The sequence below is a fragment of the Seriola lalandi genome, unplaced genomic scaffold (assembly GCF_002814215.2).
Source record: "Seriola lalandi dorsalis isolate HSWRI2012SDOR001 ecotype SW California unplaced genomic scaffold, Sedor1 jcf7180002054735, whole genome shotgun sequence".
Lineage (NCBI taxonomy): Eukaryota > Metazoa > Chordata > Actinopteri > Carangiformes > Carangidae > Seriola > Seriola lalandi.
This window is the reverse complement of record NW_019525288.1, coordinates 504,788-528,342: the sequence shown is the minus strand read 5'-3', so window position 1 is coordinate 528,342 and position 23,555 is coordinate 504,788. Positions and strand designations below refer to the sequence as shown.

The 23,555-nt window shown below is 38.9% G+C and overlaps 2 protein-coding genes across 3 annotated transcripts; one reads left to right on the top strand and one right to left on the bottom strand.

Annotated features, from left to right (window-relative positions):
• Positions 1-754: 754 nt before the first annotated feature.
• Positions 755-10,041, bottom strand: dhodh (dihydroorotate dehydrogenase). Its single transcript, XM_023424388.2, has 9 exons — positions 9,950-10,041; positions 8,109-8,321; positions 7,812-8,011; positions 6,653-6,735; positions 6,022-6,209; positions 5,389-5,502; positions 4,087-4,240; positions 3,836-3,995; positions 755-3,103 (listed from the first exon to the last, which is right to left on the bottom strand). The coding sequence occupies exons 1-9, from the start codon at positions 9,965-9,967 to the stop codon at positions 2,947-2,949; spliced, it is 1,287 nt and encodes a 428-aa protein (XP_023280156.1). The 5' UTR covers positions 9,968-10,041; the 3' UTR covers positions 755-2,946.
• A 433-nt stretch (positions 10,042-10,474) lies between these two features.
• pkd1l3 (polycystic kidney disease 1-like 3) lies at positions 10,475-23,221 on the top strand. Of its 2 annotated transcripts, XM_023424303.2 has the most exons (23): positions 10,475-10,819; positions 11,481-11,588; positions 11,760-11,785; positions 11,864-11,897; positions 12,007-12,068; positions 12,190-12,252; positions 12,369-12,527; positions 12,647-12,756; positions 12,872-12,995; positions 13,082-13,201; positions 14,576-14,795; positions 15,085-15,266; positions 15,394-15,624; positions 15,940-16,041; positions 16,590-16,768; positions 17,540-17,686; positions 17,791-17,993; positions 19,158-19,345; positions 19,616-19,748; positions 20,217-20,412; positions 20,546-20,765; positions 20,964-21,048; positions 21,928-23,221. In XM_023424303.2, exons 1-23 carry the CDS (start codon positions 10,507-10,509, stop codon positions 21,972-21,974), a joined length of 3,252 nt encoding a protein of 1,083 aa, XP_023280071.1. In that variant the 5' UTR covers positions 10,475-10,506; the 3' UTR covers positions 21,975-23,221. The 2 variants fall into 2 exon arrangements, with proteins under 2 accessions (XP_023280071.1, XP_087034915.1); XM_087178789.1 differs by lacking the exon at positions 10,475-10,819 and having other exon boundaries at positions 11,487-11,588.
• Positions 23,222-23,555: the final 334 nt, after the last annotated feature.

Sequence of the window (23,555 nt, the reverse complement as noted above, 5' to 3'; positions counted from 1 at the left end):
TATACAAATCCATATTTGCAAAGTGAGTTTTATTGCATTGGTAGCTTCTACCTGTGAAGAAAAGTAATCATTATTCTAAATCCTTTATTGTCTATGCAATGCCTTTGTTTTTTTCCCTGTGTATCTACATCATTATTGGGGTCTGGTATTGCATTGTAGTTTTTTTGTCTCCTTTACTTGTGACCTGTAATGCAAAATTGCTGTTGTAGGCATACAAATGTTTATAATTTGAATTTAAAATCTGACACAATATTAAATTATTTGAACATATTAAGGTCTAAGGTTAAACATAAAAGGTTAAATGCATTAAGGGCACTATGTGAGCTTGTTCTTATACATGTTTAAAATAGCTTTTTCTTTCTTTGAGGGGAGGTTTTAAACCATGTTCCTGAAGTTGACAAATGATCCAGAAACCGTCTTTGCTTTACCTTGTAACATTCAGGGTTGATTAGTTTTGTAACCAATGACCCAGAAGACACTGGCTCTTTCAGTCTTCAAGGCTCCTCCTCCTCAAACCGATTAAACCTCCAATAGAGTCTCTTTTATATAAAGAATGCTTCATTAACTTTGCCATCTGATGTTCCAGAAAAACAAATATCACACCAAAGAAGAAAAGAAAACTTAACAAAAAACAACACGTAAATCATGTGTTTGTAAATGTCAAAACAAATGCTCTCTCTCTCTCTCTCTCTCTCTCATATCAGTGTATCACATGCTATTACTGTGAATAACAACAGACCACAAAACAACAGGGTATTTGCAACAATTTATCACAAGGGAAACATGAATTTCTTTGTCAGTCCAGCCAATAATTACTAATACATCTCACTGAACAGCACATATTTCATCCTCGTCTGTTTTTCTACATAAGCAATGTTTTTCTGTTTATTCACTGCTGGTTTTTTTCTTTGTTTTTCTCCCTGTGCAGCCAAGTAAGAACAAATTCCCTCCTCTTCACTGGTTGCCTATGTATTACCAAGACATCTGCTCTCCATAGTTAACAGTTTATTAACGTGGCTACTATGACACAAAAACTATGCTTGAACTGTAAAGCTATCATTACTGATCTCGTGAATACATGCATAGTGCTAGATACCATAATGAATATTAGCCTAACGCTCATTCAAGGTGATATATTAAGACCAGCACTGACCCTTCTCTTCCTATTAGCCTTCAGACTGTATCAAAGCACGGCACAAACAGCATCTCAGGGACAGATTAAGTGCTGCCTCCTAGCTATGATCAAAGTTAAATGAGGAAAACGTACATCTAAGTGGCCTTCAGTTTTAAAGTTTTGCTAAACTGGAAGCCAGGCCTCCCCTCTCCTCCCCCTTGTGACACCACATATGGGATACAAGCTAGTTTGGACTTGGCCTCAGGAGAGGGGGAAGGAAGTGCTTGGCAGCTCACAGCTGATCCTCACAGTACTGCTGCCGTCCCTGGCCATGTCTAATGACTGCTGTCTATTCTAGGATTAGCGGGCGGTGTTGTGATAGGCTATAGGAAGGCATCGCAATGTGTCAATGAGTGAGGGAAAAACCCAAGAATAACAATAAAAGCCTGCACCAATGGCTCATGATGCCACAGTGCCCACAGCTAATAAGGGGGAGTGGGACTTCATCTAATGGGAAGAGGAGTTGAAGGGCTTTCTCTATTGCTGCCGGGAACATTGCACACTCATCTTCAAGCCTTTCATAAATCAACAGAGCTCCAGTGTTTGCTGATTCTCCTTATCATGTGCCTCCTCATACACGCAAAAACAAAACTGGAGATGGTATACATTCAAATTCAAACCAAGTGCATGTTTTCAACCCCTCCTCCCACAGAACATATTGCATTCCTAAGCCGATGAGTTTTTATGACAGCATAACATGAATGTAATCTCTCTGGTTCCATGTTTCTGTCATCATTGTTTCAAGGTCTTTCAGTGCAGGAAAATGTAAAATCTAGTGATGCATTTGTCTTCTTTTCGATGGACACATGGACACATCATATAAAAATCTGATTGCATGACCTCACCAGATCATCTACACGGCATAATGCTAGGATGATGAACATGTAGTGAAAGGAACCTCCCACACTGGAATAAATATCTTTCATACACAGTATACCGAGTCATTGCCTTAAATGTGTAGGTTTATACAATGTCAGCTTCAGATGTCGGTAAAACTGAAAACATCAAAAATGTCAAAATAGAAATTTTGTAATGTGTCGTCCGCAAATGGCACATACAATCATAAGAGTTTGAACTTTGTGTACCAGTTGTCCTCTATGTAACCGGTTGGAGCTTTTACCAAGTCTGATGTACAACAGATTGAAACAGAGAGCTCTCAAATATTCGCCATGAACAACCCTGCTACAAGCCCTCGGTCATAAAATAAATAATTCGATCCCAAACCCGTACATGTTTGCACTCTTCCATTCATTTACGAATAATAACATCTATATTTAGATTGGCAATGAATAATACAATGTCAACATTTGAATGTATTGTTTCAACTTCTATATAATTACTGAAATGGAGGGCAACAAACAAGTTTTCAGATTATTTTCTTTACACACAAGAAAAACTGCTTGTATCCATTTGTAAAAATTAGTTTAGGGAGCAAGTGTGTGAAAAATTCAAGCACTTTGGTTTAAGTATGCACTTGAGAAAAACTAACTGCTGTAACACTGTAACAAAAGGACGAACGTCTGAAATAAAGTTACAAATCGACCTCAGCGCCTCAGTACTACAAACGCGCCATCGGAGATTTACCATTATTCACTTAATAAGTAAAGGTGTAGCTGAGATTTGGTGCATTTTACTCTCTCCGCACTCCTCACCACCATTACTGAAAATATGGTTTTAAAGACAACCAGGTCAGAGCGGACTGAATGCACAGATGGACTATCACAAATACTCAGCATTCATCTCTTTTCAGGAAAACTTGACCATCATGTTGCCTAGTTGGAGGAGACAGCAGCTACAGGTGCTGCTAAGCCCTGAGTGTCTGTGTTAACATTTACCATCTCTTTCAGCTTGATCTGCTTACGAGTCGACCAATCTGCTCCTCTGTGATCTGCTCCAACTGCCTCAGAGACGCTGCTGAAACCTTGATCTCTGTGAAAACAGATGAAGATATTGAATTAGAAACATTTATGATGCAAATCAGAGGATACTAAGAGACAAAGAGAGAAAGAGAGAGAGAGAGCAACTGATGAACATGAGGAAAGTTCATGAAACTAGTGCTGTCAGTCTTTGAGAAACATGCTGTATGAAGTGATACATTGTGGAGGTGCATTACCATTGCTGCCAGAAATCACTATATGTGTAGACTTATGATAAAATTGTGGACTTTTTGACTGTCATTAATTCCAATTTTATTTGTCTTATTCTGTAGTTTTGTCCATCATTTCTATCGGTTATGATGACAGTGCTCAAAGTCATTTCTGAGACAACATTACTAAAAAGAAATTTGGCAAGAAACACAATCATGGGGCCAAACTTTATAAAAACACATTATTTGTAAGTCAAACTTCAGAGGATATTGTTTTGTAAACTGTGATGGATTATAGTTTGGGTAATAATTTTAAATTAAACCTTCATTTTTTCTTCCAATTAAGTTTAGCAAACATCTTGACTGCTGGTGTTTCATGCCCTGTCAGAGCTTTTAGAGATACAGCTGAGCTCCCAGATCTCAGTAATTAAATTTCCAAGACAACAACACATCCAAAACATCCAATTTGTGATAAACCAGAAATATCCTTTTATTGTTAAAAAGGAAGCCCTCAAAAAGTCTTAAAATGTTCCACTTAAGGATATATGGTCATTTCCATTCACGGTCATACTCACTTTAGAAGTTGTTCCAATTCTCGCTTTATCTTTGTCACTACAGGTGGACCCTGATAGGTCAGAGCAGTGTAGAGTTGAACCAATGAAGCACCGGCACGGATCTTATCCATAGCATCCTGGCCACTGGCCACACCGCCAATTCCCACGATTGGTACTTCACCTATAATAATGTTGTATTCTTTTTTAGATGTAACTTCCAAAAGTATTCAGTGTATTGTGATGTTAAAACAGAAAAAAAATGAACTATGTACCTTTGGTGAGGTTGTACATCTCTCTAACAGTGCTAGTAGAGAGGTCTTTGAGAGGCAGGCCACTCAGCCCACCAACCTCAGACTTGTGTGGATCCTGAAGCGTCTCTGGCCTGGACACGGTGGTGTTAGACACCATTAACCCATCCACTCCCAGCTGCAAACACAGAACATACACAGAGCTGATGACATGAAGTAAGTATGTAGCTGCATCTACAGGAGCAGAAATGATTGTCGTGGGTGGTTATGAGTAAATGCCATTTGACTTTCAGAGACCTCTAATGTGAAGTGCACTGTGACAAAGAAAAGGACAGAGCACTGTTAAAATAAATGCTTTTCCCTCCTTAATGTCTCCATTAAGGTTAGTCTCCTCCTCACTCCCATGAGCAAAAAAAGACACTGCTCTGAATTTTCTAAAATCAACCTTCTGAAGTAGTGATGAGGTTACAGAGTGCAAGAAGGGAACAAAGTCTTTAAATGATCCTGTTGAGCTATACATTTTAAACAGTGCTCTGATGAGGTTGAAAATTACCCCATTACATAGTTATTACCACAAAAAAAGTAAGTTTAGATATCAAGCAGATTTCCATGTGTGTCTTATAACCTTATATTTGATCACTAACCAACTACAAGCCTCACACTCTAGCAAGTATATGATTCTTCTCTAAAATGCAAAAGGAACCTAAAGACAAAACTAAACTAACAGTTAGTTACTTAACAGTTGTTATAATTTCAACTGTTCTTTTCTAAAGGCCTTTCATTAATGTTAGCCTAAAGATTATTTATTTATTTATTTGTATTGTGGAGTCATATTTATCTGGCCAGCAATACAACTGCCATTCAAGCAAGAAGATGGCTGCATCTGTGCAAAGGGTGTGCGCTGTTTTCATAAGAGCATGTGACATGGATGACTCAAGGTATCAGTGCTGTCACCTCAGAGCAGGACCTGAGCTTAAATTCAGTTTTTCCTGTGTAAAGTTTGTATGTTTTCTGTCCTACATTCTTGAAAAGGGATTAACGGATGATACGCCAATTTAAAAACACTACAATACAACAAATTAAATACGTATCTATCATGGAAAAACTAGACTCCAGGGAAAAGGAACACAATCCTTTCTGAATTAAACCTGGACAGACCCTTTTATTTGCCACAAATGGAAAACACAGCAGAAATGAAACATGGCTATTATGGAAATTAGAAAGGAAAGAAATTTGATTATAATGGAATGAAATTAAGAAGAGGCTAGAAAATCTAATCAAGGCACAATAAGGAAATTAAATGACTATAACAAATAAACTTCCTACCTCAGTGACAACATCAGCAATGTCTTGTTTGTCCTGTGCAGTGAGGTCAGGAGCAATCTTCACCAGCACCGGAGGTTTGTGTTCTCCCTGCAGGGCATCACGTTCCTTCAACACCTGCAGAGGTTTTATGAGAATGTGAGTATATCGGGTGAGGGGTGCTGTATGATGAAAAGGACAGTGAGGGAAGGAAAAATACAGGACTGCTACTTAATTTAAAGAGCAACATAACACGATGTATAAGCTTAAACACATCCCATTAACAAATAAAATAAACTGCTTTCAAACCCTGAATGCACCTTGGGATGGGGTTTGATAGCATTTTATCCAATCTGAAGCCAGGTCTGAATCCATTTACCAAAACCGTATCCTTTCAAATCCTTTATTCAATCTTCTTGGCTTGTTTCTTTGGTGGGGAATTAAGAAAAAAAAAAAGTTTTTATTTCTCTCTGTATCATACTTACACCAAAGTGATTATACTTGAAGTTATTTAAGACATTTTTAGAATCGAGATCTACTATATTTGAGGTGGGAAGGCTGGGCAATAAGGCCAGATGATACATTTTTGTTGTGTTCACATTTTTGTCACTGTTGGGTCCCAACGCATTAATTTATTGAACATTCACACAGTCCTACCGTATGTAGGAGCTGGTGGAGCTGAGCCTTCCCCTGCAGGTCCCGGAGACCCGGTGTATTAGGACTGCTGACGTTGACCACCAGGTAGTCAGCCAGCGGGCCCAGCATTCTCACCCCCTCCAAGTAATCTGTCCCTGCATCCTGGGACAGCTTGTTCTTCCCCAGGTTGATGCCCAGGGGAAGGCCAGCTATAAACACAGACATACGCACGTACACACACACACACACACACACATACAGGAAAGTTCAGACAAATACAAACACAAGCTGCATCATCAGACATATGACTCAGCTGGGGCAGTGGCTGCTCATGTGCTAAATGGGCTGTAAGCAGGTATGGATCAGACACAACAGAACGTGAAACAAGGACAGGTCAAGATCATTAAAATAGAGGACAACAGAATATTCTATTTAACCACAAACCCACTTTGTGCTAGTGCTTGACCTCCTCATCACAAACTAAATGACTACTAAATAACATAAGTGCACACAGAACAAAACGTGCCAGATTTATATCAGACTTCTTGTAGTAATAACAAAAGGAAAAAAACAGGTTGAAATTTTAAAATACTGTACCCAGTATTTTTTCGGCTGGATCAGTGAGTCATTTCACATTTACAGTACTGCTAACCTTTACTTTGCTCTTGCTGTGTTTCTTCCCTTGCCTTCAACCTCTGCTGTGCCTCTGCCAAACCACAGCTGTTGAATCCATATCTGGACGGACACACACACACACACACACACACACACACACACACACACACACACACAAACACACACAAACACACACAAACACACACACACACACACACACACACACACAATAACTTGTTAAAATGCCACCCTATTAATAAACTAATCCTACAAAAAACAAGTGCACTAAATACCAAACGCTTATATAACACTTTCATTTAATTTTTTTTTTTTTACACTAGCAAAGCTTTTAATTCACTGGTAAATTGTCTGTTGCAACATCATGAAGATAAATTACCATAAATTACCAATTTCACCGAGTATAATGACAGAAAAGAAAATCAAAAAAGAGCCGGTAAAAACAGATTTCCTTCATTTAGCTCATTTAAATCTGCGTGACAAATTAAAACGGCAAACAAAATGAGGTAAACCTGCAAACCCTGTAGCAGTAAACCTGTAGGAGGCATAGTCTCTTTGAACAGACAGAGCTGAGAAAGAAAAACATCATGATTATTTCCTCTTGCTCTAAACTAACACTAATGTGACTCCTTTCCTGTTATATAAATTGAATAAATTAACATAAAAGTGGGGTGTTCAACTACAAGACCAATATACAAAAATATTTTTAAAAGACATGAATTGCAACTATAAAGCTAACATCTGCCCATACATTCCAGTTGTGAAGTGTGGTGTGACACAAACTTTGATTTGACTGGTAATTTGAGCAACTTCATGATCCACCAATCAACAGGTTATTGCAAATGTTGGCTTTTTTTGACTGATGCATTGCTTCACACTGTTGACTTATTTGCAATAAAGTTTTCATCGTAAAATAACGTGAGATTAACAGTAAGATTATGTTGCCCCATTTTAATAAGCAACATCACACACAATTAGTTTTAATTCAAGTTTTAATTTAAAATAAAAAACAGTTTTCCCATTTTTACTGTAAAAACATTGATAAAATATAAATTGTATTTTGTAAGTGAACAATATACAGTTTTATTAGCTGCATTTAACTAAAATTAATGCATTCTTATACAACAATAGAAAAGTCAGTCAAGTATAGACAATAGTGCGACTTTTTCTAAGCATACCTGTTAATAATGGCTTGATCTGTAAGGAGTCGAAACACACGTGGTTTGGGGTTCCCTGGCTGAGGTTTGGGAGTGATTGTCCCCACTTCAACAAAGCCAAATCCCAATTTGTACAAGCCATCTACAGCCTCCCCGTGCTTGTCGAAGCCCGCTGCAATGCCAATAGGGTTTTTGAACTTTAATCCTAGGACGTTCACTTCCTATAGAGAAGTAACAACAAACAGAAAAAAGTCTTACAGCATCTGGGGTTCATTCAGTGTCAAGTACACTGAGCAAACAGTGAGGTGACATATTTACCAATGATGCAGGGTCCTGGTAGCGGTTCAGAGGAACCACACCCAGACCTATCATCTTCACTGCCAACACATGCGCCATCTCTGCTCCCACAATCCTTTGCAGCAGGGGCATGAGCTGGTTCGCATAGAAACGCTCATCTCCAACCGCGGTGAGGTAGGAGACAAATAGAAGGCTACCTGAGCTGATGACCTTCACTGCGTCTTTTAACTGCTTCTGTTGACAAGACCATGAAAAATTAATGAATCAACCGTGTCGTCAAAGAACTCACATCAGGCATTCATTACTGTGAATAGACTGGTTAAAGTTAATTCATAATGTTTGCAATGACCCAATTTCCACAATACACTGAGTTTGAATACAGTGTTTCGTTTAATAATCAGGTTAATATCCAGTGTGGTAGTGTGGAGGAAAAACAAACTGCATGGCCATTACACATCACATTTTGCATGGCTAAATTCCAGAAAGGTTAATGGGACACCAATGGAACTGAGCATTGTTAATCAAATTAAGTACACCTGTGCTTTTCCTGTTCCAGTCACAATGTCTGCTGTGGAAAAACTATCTGTTGGCAACGACCTCGAGTGTGATGCTGCTTTCATACAACAGTTCTAAGAGCGCCATATTAGTTAAATAAGGAACAACAGATTATGATTTGTTTGTTTCTTTCACCATTTATTTGGCAACACCAACACAAATAGTTCCACAACTGGACTTGTACTGGACTGTTGCTTAGCAAAACATAAACATTTTCCTGACCTGCACAGTGCACACTAACTTGCTACTTTGCCTGCATGTTACCTCAGTTGTGCACTGAAGTATCCAGGCTTCTTTCCTTCCCTTCATCCTCCTCTGACGACCATACATCATTTAATTCAAATGTTTTTTATGGAAATATATTCAAATTTGCAAAAGTTTGTTCCAATCTAAGACAGATAACGATCATTAATGTAACGCTGATTAATGGTTAATAGAACACCTGTGAAGCGGAGTGATACATGTAGTTAAAAGTTCCAGTGCTGTTGTACTCCATCAGCACTAGTGCCCAAGCAAATTACCTGGTCGGAACTAACTGTTGTGTAATACAGAGATATAGATTGACCTCAGAGACACAAACAACCTGACAGAGACATTACTACAGACAATAAAATAACCACAAAAAGACACAAAACAACCACGGAGAGAATCAAAATAATCACGAGATGACAAATGACCATATACAGATGCAAAACGACTACAAAGAGACACAGATTAACACAAAGTAACACAAAATGTGACACAGAGACACAAAACAACCATCAGCAGCATATCTTCCACTCTGTGGGGGGTCTAGCTTCTGCAGGAGCGGGGGAAAAGGGTACAATTTGTGTTTCCTGTAGCTCGCCCCTCGGTGGTCAGAAAGAGGATGAGGTTACACGTTAAGGTACACATATAACACAACAAGGGGTCTTTCCTTATCTATGTCCGAGGCCGTATTGTCTCATAATCCGTACATGATTGGAGCTCATATTTGAGGCAGACTACAGCGACTTCAGTTAAATTAGCTGTGTAATTTAGCATACTCGTACATACATAAACCCAAACATTTGTCGCTGAGATTTTTTCTTACAATAACCGCCTCTATTTTCAATGGGCAAGTAAAGGTGGTGGCTACAAATGTGTTCTATAGTTTCATACAAAGACACAGGAAAGCTGAGTTACAGTGTTTCCTGGTTTAATGTCACGTTTCGGCGAAGCAACCGAGCTAGCAAACAGGAACACAGCTGTCACGTCAGGTTTCGTGGCGTCCTTTCAAATGATCTGATTTTGCAACACAAAGAATATGAGATTGTGTCTGAAATTACCTTCAGATGTCCCGCCATGGACACAGGTCTGTCCTTGCATTTCACTGTATGAAGCTGTTACACAAACCCATGTGTTCGCTGCTTCCTCCACGTCCTCTCGCGATATTTCCATCATGAGCGTGGGTCGGGAAGAAGATGCAGAGATTCATGTAAGATGTTTCATCAAGATGTAAAATATGACTACAGTGAATATTTAGGGGGATTTTTTTTATTTTTATGAAATTATGATTATAAAATATTCATTATAAGTATATATTGTACAATACTATAAATGTATCATGTTGACAAGCAAATAAAAAGGTGAAACTTGGCCTTGGTCACTTGCAGATGAAAGGTTCATCTTGTGTGACCTTTGATGACGCCAAGTGCCTCCTTCACTTTGCATCTTGTTTGAGTGTCTGCAGTGATTTTCCTAATGTATTGAGAACATATGCAGGGTTTTTCTGGAGAAAGCTCTCTAATTTCCATGTGACTGACGGAAATGATTTTACTCTTTTGCTGTTGCAGCCTCTGCTCCTACAGCACTATGTGCTTTAGCTCTGTACATTATAATAACCATGGATATGTTACTCCGAACTTCTGTGTTTTTTTGGATTTCAGCTGGATTTCTACCTTTACCTGAAATGTCTGAGGCTTGTCCCGGCAATGATTTCCCTGCCTTGTGTGATCTTGTTTTCAGGAATGTCTGTTTTGAGTTTGTTGAGGAATCAAAAAGCTGGTTCCAAGCCAGGAGCAGCTGTGAAAAGCGAGGAGGGGACCTCCTGGAGGTGATGAACAGCCCGACCAAAGGTTTCCTGAACAACATCACCAGAGAGAGAAACAACTTCACATGGTGGTTGGGGGAGGGGGTCCAGGGGGAATCTGCCATGAGTGAGTAAAATACACACACAAACACAACATATCTATTGTTGTAGTATTTTTTTTTTTTTTTGTAGTTTATTGTGTTTTTGCCTCATCATCCTCAAAATCAAGCAGCGTCTATTTGAGACCCCTGCCACAGGCTTCACATGCAGAGTGATGGAGAGCCCAAGACATTTTTTTTTCTTTTCATGTTATTTCATTTGATTTAAGATCAGAGGCATTGTGGATAAAGGTAAATCAATATTTTAAAGAGAAAATGGCATACATTAGGAAATCCTGACTCCTAACATTTTTTAACATCTAAAAAAATAAGACTTCTCAAATGCATGAGCTCAGTGTTGTCTTACCACACAGTGTTGTCTTACATAAGCTATATGTAAACCCCACTATCAGGTCAAACTCAGCTGTCAGGCAAAAATACCAAATCAATCTCTGCTTCCAACTTCTAAAATATGAAGATTTGCCACATTTATCAGTATTATATAATTAGATTTGGATGGTTAGTTAGAAAAAAACAAGTAATTATAATACATAGCTCAGGGCTCTGGGAACTTGTGATGGGCATTTTTCATTATTGTCTAAAAAGCCCGAACAATTTCTGTCTTCATTGGATTTTGGGTAATGAAATTTTCTTGTGTCTATGTGGCACAAACACTTCTTTCCAAAACAGAAAACGGTGACGTTTCAGAATCCAACTGCACATACATGAAGCTGACTCCCCTTGAGCTCTTTGTTACATCGGACTGCAACCAGAGACGAGGCTTCCTCTGCATCTACTGTATGGAACAACAGCTTCCTAATCACTGCTTTACCGCCATCCTTCCTTCTTCCTGTCTACTCTTGCATTTATAACAGAAGGAAGTGTATTACAGTTTCTTTTTTTTTTCTTTTTTTTTCTTTCACTTCATATTCAATATGCAGTTTCTAAAATGTCACTCTTGTTTTAAAGATTTGCAGTCTTCAACAAATACAAAGGTAAGAGATACATTGCACACTGTCAGTAGGAAGCCAGATAAACATCCAGACTGAATATTCATGTTGTTTTCTTCGCAGAATACAATAGGGCCAAGTCATGCAAGCAGATCTCGTAAGTAAGACTGAAACATTATATTTGATCAGCAGTTCCAGCAACAATGAATGTGAAGAACAACCGTCATAATCTGCCTCTGTCTTTAACGTGCACACTTTGATTTCAGGACTCAAAAGGAGTGTAGATGCCATGCGTTTATCCACCGCTAACATTACCCTACTCCTCGAGGTGAGAGATGCCTCGTAGATCTTATATACAGACTGTTTGACCCATGAATTATGAGGAACACTGAATAGTACAGTTGTTAATAATGCCTCAAAGTTTACAAGTTCTGTTTTGCCGGAAACAGGAAGCAGATAAAGAACTACTGCGAATGGAAATGACACCAGGGGAGCCAACAAATGACAACAGGGTGGGTACCTTGCCTTTGGAAAGCCTGTGGAAACTCTGGCTAAATCATTGCTATCACAATATTCACCTCTTTTTATGCTGACAGTGTGTAATGGCGTCTATTTTTCCCTTTCACAGGACAAATTCATTGAGTATTTGTTCAAAGGTACTAAACAACTGACTAAACCATTTGCTAAGAAAGACGATCACATTGTGAGTCACATCATCCACTGTAGCACTGCTATCCTCCTGCTCTCAATGAAAAAATGTGACATCAAGACTAACCCGAACCCTAAAGTAAGTTCAAAAGAGTGTTAGACTGTGACACACAAGCAATCACACACAGTCATTGTGGCTCGTACAGTCAGGTAATGTTGTGCACGCCCCCCCCCCCCCCCCCCCCCCCCCCCCCACAGTCTTTGTTTGAGGAGGTCTTTAAGATCTTTCGCACAATCGCTATGCTGCTGGGTTCAGGTACAGAAGATTTAATCATCAAACACCAAACAGGCAACATCTACCAGAGCAGGTTGGTATTTCCTTTCAGAATATCACTCACCTAACTTATATCCCACTGTCTCTGTAATTTTCTTTTTGACTTTTGTAAACTGTTATATATTCCAATTTTGTTTCCCTTCCCTCAGTCGCAAACCTGCTGACCTTGACAATGCAGTGCTGGGTTCAGAGAAAGATGGTGAGTTCATCAAACTCCCTTCATTTTCAGCACTTCAGGGTCAGCTTGGAGATGCAAGCACAATCATCGCTCAGGTCTGTGTGTGTTATCATCGTGTGTATTTGTGTTTGTCTCTCTGTTGTCATCTACAGCCTGTTAAAAGAGCTTTCCTCCTTCTTAGATGACTACATTCTCAAGGAATCCCCATCCCTCTAGTAACATCTCAGGAACTGTTTGCAGCCTTTTACTAAACAATGGACTCTCAGACATCAAGCTGACCAACCTGACAGAGATGATAGAGGTACAGCCAGTAAGGAGAATTGGGTATTGTGTCATTTGAACTGCAGTGCTTTTTTTTTTTTTTTTTTTTGAAGGTAGGTAGTATTTGTGCATTACCTGCAGACAATTGGATTTTACAGTGTCTCTCTAGGGCTGTTCAGTGCAATTTTGAAAATGGTGAGATTGAGATGTTACAAAAGCCAGTGTTATTACAAAGGAAAGTCAGAGTGCCGAAAGTGAAGCTCCTCTCTGTCAGATGATAAAAATCATTTTGTGACACCTTGTTTATCAGAGCACATTACTGTGTTCATCCTCCCTGGATCAGCAGTGGGGCTAGCAATCAAAGCACCATAAAACACGAGAATTGTCCATTCCGAAATTGAGGGAGAAAAGTGGTTAATATACTATTTCTGTAGGAGGTTCAGAATGAAAGGTGAATCATCATGTGCACCGAGTCAGAATACATGGAAGAGAAGAATGCACACAGCTGCTGAATCAGAACTCCCACCCCATGCAAAGGTGGAAAAAAAAAATGAATGGGTGAGAGTGAAGTCTTTAAATAACCTTGGATTGACCAGGTGAACTCAATCAGGTAAATGTTGGGTGGTAAGGGTGAAACCATGAGCCAATCAGTGATCAGAAAAGGAAAGGAAGTGAGGTAAGGGAAGTGATGCCAGTGAAGAAAGGAAGAGAAAATATGAAAGAAAATAGGAATATTCACTACAGTTTCTACCAATAAGAAGAAGATTTTTTATTGTTATTGTTGTCATGCATATATACATATATATATATATATATATATATATATATATGCCCAGTCCAAACTGGTTAACAAAACATCACATATTTACACATGATACTATTCAAAATCAAAAAATTAAGGAATACCAATTCATATAACTTACATAATCATATTCCCAAGCCTTCATGTCTACAACAAAATTATGCATACTACTAATAAAATAAATGTTACTGTAAAATGCTTATTATATCAAAGTCAAGACTAATAAATATAAATAGAATATAATAAATAATGTGTATCTTTCCTTCTTTCCTTACAACTTGGGAAGAAAATGAATCTCACTTTCCACCCACCCTCACAGAGCTCACACAATTTATGTAGAAATACTGTTTTTTAGCTTCTGGATGAACATAATGTAACATATGATTGGCTCTAATGTAATACTTTAATACAGTATATTAAAATGAAGAAGAAGAAATGATGGTTCTTACTAGAAGGCTCAATTTAGAGAAAGACAGTCATGTTAGTATTTTGTGCCATACAAAAGAATTCCCTGCCAGTTCTTTGTTCTATATGTGAAGATTTTGCTGTCTGACGCTCTGATGTTCTTTGTTTGTATCATGACACTAAACCTGCTTTCCCTGGTTTCTCTAGATCTTTCTACCTCGTCCAAACGCTTCAGCGCTGATTAATCATACTGTTGCATTGGAGAAAGACACAAAAGCAGTGAACATGATCAACATCTCAGACCCCGATATGACCATCATCTTCAGTGCGGTTCCCAATGTCAATGTGTCACTGATTCTTACCTTGTCTCATGGGTCACCTCCTTCCCCTACATTCTCTAACGCCACAGCCATCTTGAGCCCAACAGGTAACCATCAACTTTAGCAGGTGTTGATCTACTACTGTACCACTGTACCCAAACCTCTGAGTTCTGTCATTTTTACTACTTGAGTTTAACATTCATGAGTGATTTCACATGTTAAATGCCTCTGTATCTGTAGCAGCAGAATAATCCAGATGTCTTAAATGTATGTGATCCCAGTTCTCTTAATAAATATATCAAATATAAAAATCACATCTGCTATGACCAGAGACACTGTCACATAAAGCAAGTTTCATTGGATTATGACGTCATTATTAGCTGCTTTTTGCTACAGGAGACTATCGCTGGATGATAACCCCAGAGATGTTAGCGCAGACTCCTGGTATCTGGTATGTTGACACCAGACTCTATAATTCCACATGGGAGCCAGGCCTGACTCTGAGTATCAATTCTTTTGTGAGCAAGTGCCTTTACTGGGACATAGAGAGGGAGCTATGGAGCATAGATGGCTGCCAGGTGAGTTTCCATCTGGATAAAGTGTGATAAACCTGGCTGTATTGCTTCGGCACTGCATGTACTCTAATATTCTAGTTGCACCAGATCTAGTTGCATATCAGACAGTGATGAGCTGTCGTTGTCTAAGGTGGGAGAGAAAAGCACTCCGGAGCGTACACAGTGTCTGTGTGACCACCTCACTCTGTTTGGGAGCTCCTTCTTTGTGATGCCAAACTACGTGGACATATCGCGTACAGGAGAGCTGTTTTCCACTGTGTCTCAGAACTATGTGGTACTGGCACTGCTGTGCGCTTTCTTCGGCCTCTACCTGATCACTCTGATATGGGCCTGCTATGCTGACCGCAGGTCACGCTCTAAGGTCAGTCATAAAACTGGTCTTTTTGTCTGTGTTTTTCATATTAAGTGCGTCGTGTCAAGTCAGAATGCAGTGTAACTATGTAGGAACAATTCAGCTACCAGAAACTCATCAGGTCACATAAGAAAAACTTGTTCTTGATTATGAACTATTTATAAGCATAATAATCTCCTACCATCAAGCCATAATGTCCTATAATGTCTTTTTTTGAATGGTAAATATTTTGTTTGGAAACTAAACTCTTCTCCCACAATAAAACAGTTTTTTTCCAACACATTTATATTTATGCTCCACGATGTTTTTATATTGAATTATTAGAGGAAAATGACTCTGCTGGAGGACAACCACCCAGGTGCTCAGTACAACTATCTGATAGGTGTCCAAACTGGCCATCGCAAGAATGCTGGGACTACTGCCAATGTAAGACTCTTTCTTCATTCACAGAAATATGATTTATTTATTTTTCATTTCTCTTTTGAAATAGCTCATAGAATAATCCTTTCAGTGAGGGTACATGTTGGTTTAAAGTTTTGTACAAATTGTATCCTTCAGATTAATGTATTTTTCCCACCTTCAGACAGCTGTTAGCATCCACATGCTACAGAATGCTACCAATCTAATTCTGAAGGCAAACAACAAGCAAACTTGGCCATTTTGACATTAATAATATGAACATAATAGTTTTCTTAAAGGATATATTCACATTTTCTCAAAAATGCTGTCTAATTGCATTAAAATCTTAAGGATTATATTATATTTTTATATTTATTAATGTTAAAGAATAGTCTTCATAATCCATGCTTTCCCCAACTGCATTATCATGGGATGAGGTTGGATGGTTTGCCTTAGAAAATGGTTGTGACAGTTGTGTTAAGTGCACACAATTGTGGGCCTTTACACTATCGTGGTTCAGGTCACTGATGTGTGAAACCAGTGCTGCTGCATCAGTACATTGTGTGATCCTATAGGTCACAGTGAAACTGATTGGCTCCGACGGAGAGAGCGAAACACACACTCTCACAGATCCTGATAAGCCAGTGTTTGAGAGAGGAGCTTTCGATATGTTCCTGTTGTCCACTCCCTTCCCACTGGGTGAAGTGCAAAACGTCAGGCTGCAGCACGACAACTCGGGAGGTCACCCATCATGGTACTAGAGGCTGAGACTAAGCATACTTCAATAACAATTAATACATTTACAACTACTCCATCTCAGGGCACAGAAATGTTAAATTCCTGAAGCTGTCCATGGTAGATATCTGAAGATGGTGTAAATGGTTTTTAAACAAGTATAAATGAAGTTTACTAGCACCTTTATGTCAATTTTAGGTCATACCTTGAAGTGATACTTAAATAGTCTTGTGTTTTTTAATGCTTGGATTGATTCAGCTCTGCACTGAACATGTGGATAACCGGCAGGCATCAGTGTAAACCTGTAAACCGCGGTGTTATTGACGTGTGCAGGAAGCATTTACTGCCTCTCTATGGAACAGCTTCCTGGCTTCCTCACAGTAACACTTTAAAATGTCAGGCCTGCCTCATCATTTAGCACCAACTTGTTATCACTTCTCATTGAATACTACTTTTAGGCAACAGGCATACTGTACTCATGCATACACATACTTTGGTGGAGAATAGATCTTGACTATAGTGTAATATAGAAATAAGCTATAAGGTAATAAGCAATCACACAAACACATATGTAAAGCACTGTAGTACTTCCAATAAGTTACAGTACTATGCCAAATCCAGCATTAGGGGTTGATGCTATCTTTACTCATGATATGGCAAATATATGATGTCTTGTGTCATTTGGTGCTCCCATTTTGCAAACCTGCTCAGTGCAGCTGAAATAATGTCCAACATCTGCATTTCTCACATACATACATACACATGTGTAATGAATTTCCCTTATAACAAGGTACATAAACAAGGTGACCATACAAGACCTCCAAACACGACATGTGTTTCACTTCTTTTGTGGCTGCTGGCTGAGTGCTGACCGCGGAGACGGCATGACCAAGAAAACTTTCAATGCTGCAAAGAACAACGAGATTGCCAGCTTCAGGTCAGAGTCGGGCCACTTTTCACCGCTGAAATAAACTAACTCAGTTCGTGACAAAGTCATGTTGTTAAGTGTCATTATGGGTTTCTGTTTTTTTCCCCTGTCAGGAATATTTTCCAGAGCAGAACATCAACTGGCTTTAGGGATGAACACATCTGGGTGTCCATAGTGGATCCTCCCTCACGTAGTCCGTTCACACGTGCCCAGAGGGTCTCTTGCTGCATGAGCCTGCTCCTCTGCACCATGGCCATCAATATCGCCTTCTGGAACATTCCTACAGATGAGAACTCCCCAGTACTTTTTGCGTTAGGTGAACTACAGGATCTTAAATTATTTTCAGTTAGTTTCTAAGCTTTACTCGCCTGAAGAGCAGGGTTTCATTCAAGAGGGAAAACTACTCTTTATGCTAATTTCATAATAATAATCATTGTGTTTTAGGCATCAGAAAACCATTGGCCATTTGCACAATAAACGCACACTTATGTAAAAAAAACACTATATTGATTGACACATGTACGACATGTAATATAATGAGAGGTTTTCTTTAGGTCTCAAAGTTTTGGATGAAAGGTCAAAAGGTTGAGGCCATGAAGCCAGCCATGCGAGCGGGGCCAAAGGGGTGTATTTCAAGAAACAAGTTAATTAGCTCTCTGTTGATATTGTTGATATATTGGATAATCTCCAGCAATTCCACTTCCACGTGCACAAGTGAAATGTTTTCAGCTATGGAGGCGTCAGTGCAGGTCCCCAGCAATGAATGAATAGAACATGTGTGGGATGAGGGAATAGAGCCGCATTTACAAACTTGTATAATAATACCAAGCTTGTTTGTTGCTTTTCAGAGGTCATAGGTGTTGAAGAGGCATACTAATAGCACCACAAAAACTTTTCCAACAGCATGCAAAGTGTGTATACATAAGGGTTTATTTAATCGGCAGTGTTAGGTGGACTTCATAGAATCAATCACAATGATTATTGTGTGTAATTTTTTTAACAGTTGAGAAGCAACTAATGCATCTGGGTTGTACCTCACAAACTCGCTTGTTCACACTTAGCTGAATGCATCCTAAAGGAGTTTTTTTAAATCGAAAACAACTATCTATCGCTAGGACTGGTCCTAGCCTGGTCAGATGCGTACACGAACTGATGAAGCCTCTTGGATGAGAGGTGAAACGTCTTCCCAGACAAATAACCTAGTCCAGTTGTTTTCGATTTAAAAAAACTCCTTTAGGATACTATGACCTGGACAAATGAGAATATACACAGGCTCTTAGCTGAATGCAGATTGTCCACAAGAGGGAGCTGTTTAGTGATTGTCAGATCAGGAGCAGTAAAACGTTGATAACGCCACCTGCAGGCAAAAGAAAGTAATAATTATAGTCAGATTTACACTAACACCATCCTCGGGGACTGTTACAGTTGCTGTTTTCTTTGTGAATCTGAGATTTTACATTTTACACTTGCATCTGTCCAGGTTCATTGCAAATCACCTGGCAGGAAATCATGGTGGGGATGGAGAGTGGTCTCCTCATGTTCCCAATCAACATCCTCATCATCACCATCTTCCGAAGCATCCGACCTCGCATCATTTCAAAATCTAAAAAAGACGACTACGAGGGGAACTTGAGACCCCGCCCAGTTACCGTACCAACTATTCTGAAGGTGTGAGAGTGTTTTCAGTGTTTTATTATGTGACTTGTTTTGTGCATAACTCTGATTATATAATTATAATACATAATTATATTTTCCTCATCACTGTGTTTGTAAGCCCAGAAATACATTACATTCAGTTTATGTTGGAGCTACTCTAAGTGCCCTGTGTGGCTTTGACATAAACTGACCTTTTACCATATAATATGTACTTTTCTATGCATTTGATCAAATAGTTATCCTTACATGTAGCATTTGGTATTTGTTGTGCATCTCTGCTAGGATACAGAGGAGATGATTTCTTTGATGAGCAAAAGTCCAAGGAACAAGATGTCAGGGACGAACACACTGGAGTCCACCACTGACCTCTGCCCTGCCTTGGACAGGGTGCATGAGTTCATCCAGCTTATGCAAGGTTTTTATTTTTATTTATTTATTCTTAATAGAAAAATAACAAATGTTGATTCCCTTCAGTTATCATGACTTGTTAAAAAATGTTTTTTTATTGTATTTTACTGTACAATCTAGGTAAACATTTGAACACAGTAACTCGGGGCTCAGATGGGGCGAGATAGTCAAGTGGTGCTTGAGCTAAACAGACAAGTGAATTACATTAAACATGACTGTGTCCTGTTAGGGCTCAGATATATTCACCAGACTTTAAAGCCCACCTTTTCACCGATAGCACACTACTGGAACCTATCATTTTAGGGATATTATTTCCCTCTCTCTGACCCGTCAAGGAGGCAACACTTTTCTGCTTTGTATAGCAAAGGTAAAAATACACCCTCTCTTCTCAAAGAAAGAAACCTCAAGACCTAGAATGGCCATGCTGTGCAGAGAAATGTAATTACCTGCAAGTGTCTGTGTAATCCTGTGACAGGGGAGACTGAGAGTGACTTCCACTGGGTCTACTGCAGCAAGTTCCTCCTAGCTGGTCTCTGTCACCTCCTGATGGGCCTGGAAAAATTGGATGGAAAAAACTTCCCAAGTCCAGAGGAGTACCAGCAGGCCCTCAACATCACCAACTTGCTGGTCCGCAAGGCTGAGATGGTTTTCAGCAGCCACTTGACCAACTGGTCAGCACTCGGGCCAACACACAAAAACAAAAATATCTGGATAGAGTAGAAATGTCACTGTTTTTACTTAACTGGAAAATCTCGAATGTCGTCCTCATTTTCCTCTTTCCTCCCTTCCCTCTGCTTGGCCCAGCCCACCTCCTGTGAAGAAGAAGAAGAAGAAGTCAGGAGGCTGCTGGCTGCCCTGGTGGTGTGTGTTTTTGGGCTGGTTCCTGTTGCTGTCTATCAGTGGAGTGTCCACTTTCTTCACCCTCTTGTACGGCTTTCAGTACGGCAAAGAAAAGTCGACCAAGTGGGTCATGTCTCTGGGCCTCTCCCTCTTCCAGAGCATCTTTATACTGCAGCCTCTCAAGGTTGGTGAAGATGGGAAATTTTAACTGCATCAAACTGATCTAACCCCAGTACTTCACTCTAGTAACTGAGATAATACGGCTATGTTTAGAATAATTTGCTTTCTGTAAAATATTAGTTTCAAAGATCTCTGGCTATTTTTCTGTTTTTTCTTTTACCTATTTCTGTGTTTATTTTCTGTGGCTTGTTTTTGCTCACAGGTGATAGGCATTGCTGTGTTCTTTGCTGTGCTGCTGAAACCTGTGGCTGTGGAGGAGAGTGAGGAAATTGAGCAAGTGCTGTTAGGTAAGAAAAACACTACGCAGCTCATCTGTTACCAGAACAGGTTGGGGTACACAGGCTCCTAGCTGGTAGGAAGTCAGAAGTTTCATGTTTGCTCTTGAACAATGTTGGGAACATTGTTGTGAACAATGTTTCATGCATTATGTAAGAAGCCTGCAGCCTCTTTCTTTTCTTTGTCTTCAGTATTGTCTTGTGTCCAGATGCTGCCTGCGATGTTTGCAACCAGTGTAGTAGCTTTTGATCTGGATTTTTATTTATTTATTTTTATTTTTTTAATGTTTTTTCATCATCCTCAAAGCTGGTATAATCAATATCTTTCCTAAGCTCATAGTTTTGGTTTCTACTCTACTGTTGTCAATCCAACCTTTCTCATTAGCATTGTTTCTAAATGCAGTGGGTAGATGCAAGTAAAATGGCTAATAAAAATAAGGCTACATGTACTTCAAAATAAAATCCATTTTTTAAGAGCTTTTCACTTCAAAAGGCTTTTATAAAATATATAATACAGGAGATAATTGAGGCTGAAAAAAGTAGCACTCTAAGGATCTAAGGATATTCTTTAAACAAACCTGAGATACTGGATTGTAATATTTGAAAAAAATAGGCTCTAACTTTAATTTAACACATAAATTGTTTACTCAAGTACAAGAACTATAAGTACATATTTCATAAAGCAGACAGATGCATCCGTTCCTTTTTGTTTCAAGTTGACTGCAGAGAGCTGTTATGTAATGACCATTTGAAACAGTGAAACTCCAAACTGGTGACCCTTTTTAGTTTTCTACTCCTCCCAAGTGACTTCTCTTTCTCAGGCGTATCAGTGCATCGTTCCTTTAGTTTAAGTATTGTGAGTCTTACTGCACTGTCTTCTCCATTTAACAGAGCAACAAGAAAGGTGTAGCCTCTTCTCTGGCAGGCACACACTGTGAGCAAACTGCATTTAGCGGGATCAGCTGTCTTCTTCGATGGGCACAGCTTCAATCCATGGCTCCCTCGCCGCTTCTGAAACACTCTTTTGCACTTATTGGAAGTTTTACTTCCTGAATATAAAATTGCACAACACATTCTGGTGTTTTGCATGCGTTTCAATGCCTGAGAAAGGTTTCTGAAATGGTGAGTCCGGGTAAATGTCGCTCTTGAATGATGAAGTGTTGCTTTTTTAATAATTAGTAAAGTAATTTTTATTATCCATGATGACACATGTCTACACAAAGAAAAATCTCTGGTTGCTTATTTTAAAAAGCTTTGGTTCATACGTAGATACACTGTTCATTTATTGTCAACATACACGATTGGTAAAATCCATTTACAGCTTCGAGAAGAAGCATTCAAGCAGGTTTAGATGTCCCATGTTGTCAATCTAGCCATGTAAACACAATCAACAAGTAATGGAATAGTAGCCCTGCTAAAGTTATTGAATGTCTATACAGATATATAATATTTAAAGTCTTCATTCATTTGTTACTTTTACCTTTGTTAATTTGGGTGTAAGTCGAGCATTTTATTCTTGCATTATCATTTCAAAGTCTCTCACACCTCACTTGTTTTAGCTTGAAAATAATAAAACCTTATGATATTTATTGTCGGTTCAAATGATTTTCTACTAACAACTTAAAAAACATTGACATTGTCAGCATTCGAAAACTCCTAACAGCCACTGGTGTCAACATGACTAGTCATCACAGTGTGAGACGGCCAACCATCGACCGCACACAAACATAGACTTTTAGAAGAATGGGAATGTACTTTTATGTAATTGCACGTATGGGGGGCTAATTATTAATTGATCATTTTTTGTCATTTCACCTTCGTCACTTTAATACATGCTGAAGGTGCATGTCATGAATTTTCATCATACTTGCCTACTTCTGTGTAATTCAGTCTGTCCCCCCCTCTGAATGATTTATGCAGCAGACCTAACTGCATTCAAGCTTGTGCTCTTGGTTTAGTGGGAATACACACACACACACACACACACACACACACACACACACACACACACACACACACACACACACACACGTCTGCAGACACTTTGATGTCCTGTCTTACTTTCCTGACTTTGATCCTCCCTGTGCTTTTATTTTATCAGAAATTACTGATTTATTTAGTGCTCTTCTTCCATTGATACTGTATGTATTGTATGTGTGAGCTTGAATAAAGAAATAATAATAAATAGGCCTACATACTTTACACCTCAATCAGAATATTTAGAGTAGAAATGGGATTACAGCATGTCTTCAATGTTCACATCTAAACACTGGCAACCTTCTCTCACAACCTTGTACAAATTTGGAAAGTTTAAAAAAACCTCATCACATCACAAAAGCTATTATAACCAGTACGGTGAGGTCAAAGTAAAAATTCATCAAGGCAATTCTTTTGAATAGATTATTGAATGTGATTTTTGTATTTCACTGCAGCTAAATATTTCCACAGCAAACTGACTGACATATAATGACATGAAAGTCTAATTTGTTACAAATTATACAAAAAAATCTAAATATTTA

Coding starts and splice junctions, on each gene's coding strand:
- pkd1l3 (XM_023424303.2), top strand. CDS start 10,507: ATGGATATGTTACTCCGAACTTCTGTGTTTTTTTGGATTTCAGCTGGA. Junction 11,786..11,863: donor AGTCTTCAACAAATACAAAG/GTAAGAGATACA, acceptor TTTTCTTCGCAG/AATACAATAGGGCCAAGTCA. Junction 15,625..15,939: donor ACCGCAGGTCACGCTCTAAG/GTCAGTCATAAA, acceptor TTGAATTATTAG/AGGAAAATGACTCTGCTGGA.
- dhodh (XM_023424388.2), bottom strand. Junction 6,210..6,652: donor ACAGCAAGAGCAAAGTAAAG/GTTAGCAGTACT, acceptor CTGTGTTTATAG/CTGGCCTTCCCCTGGGCATC. Junction 5,503..6,021: donor TCCACCAGCTCCTACATACG/GTAGGACTGTGT, acceptor AAACCTCTGCAG/GTGTTGAAGGAACGTGATGC.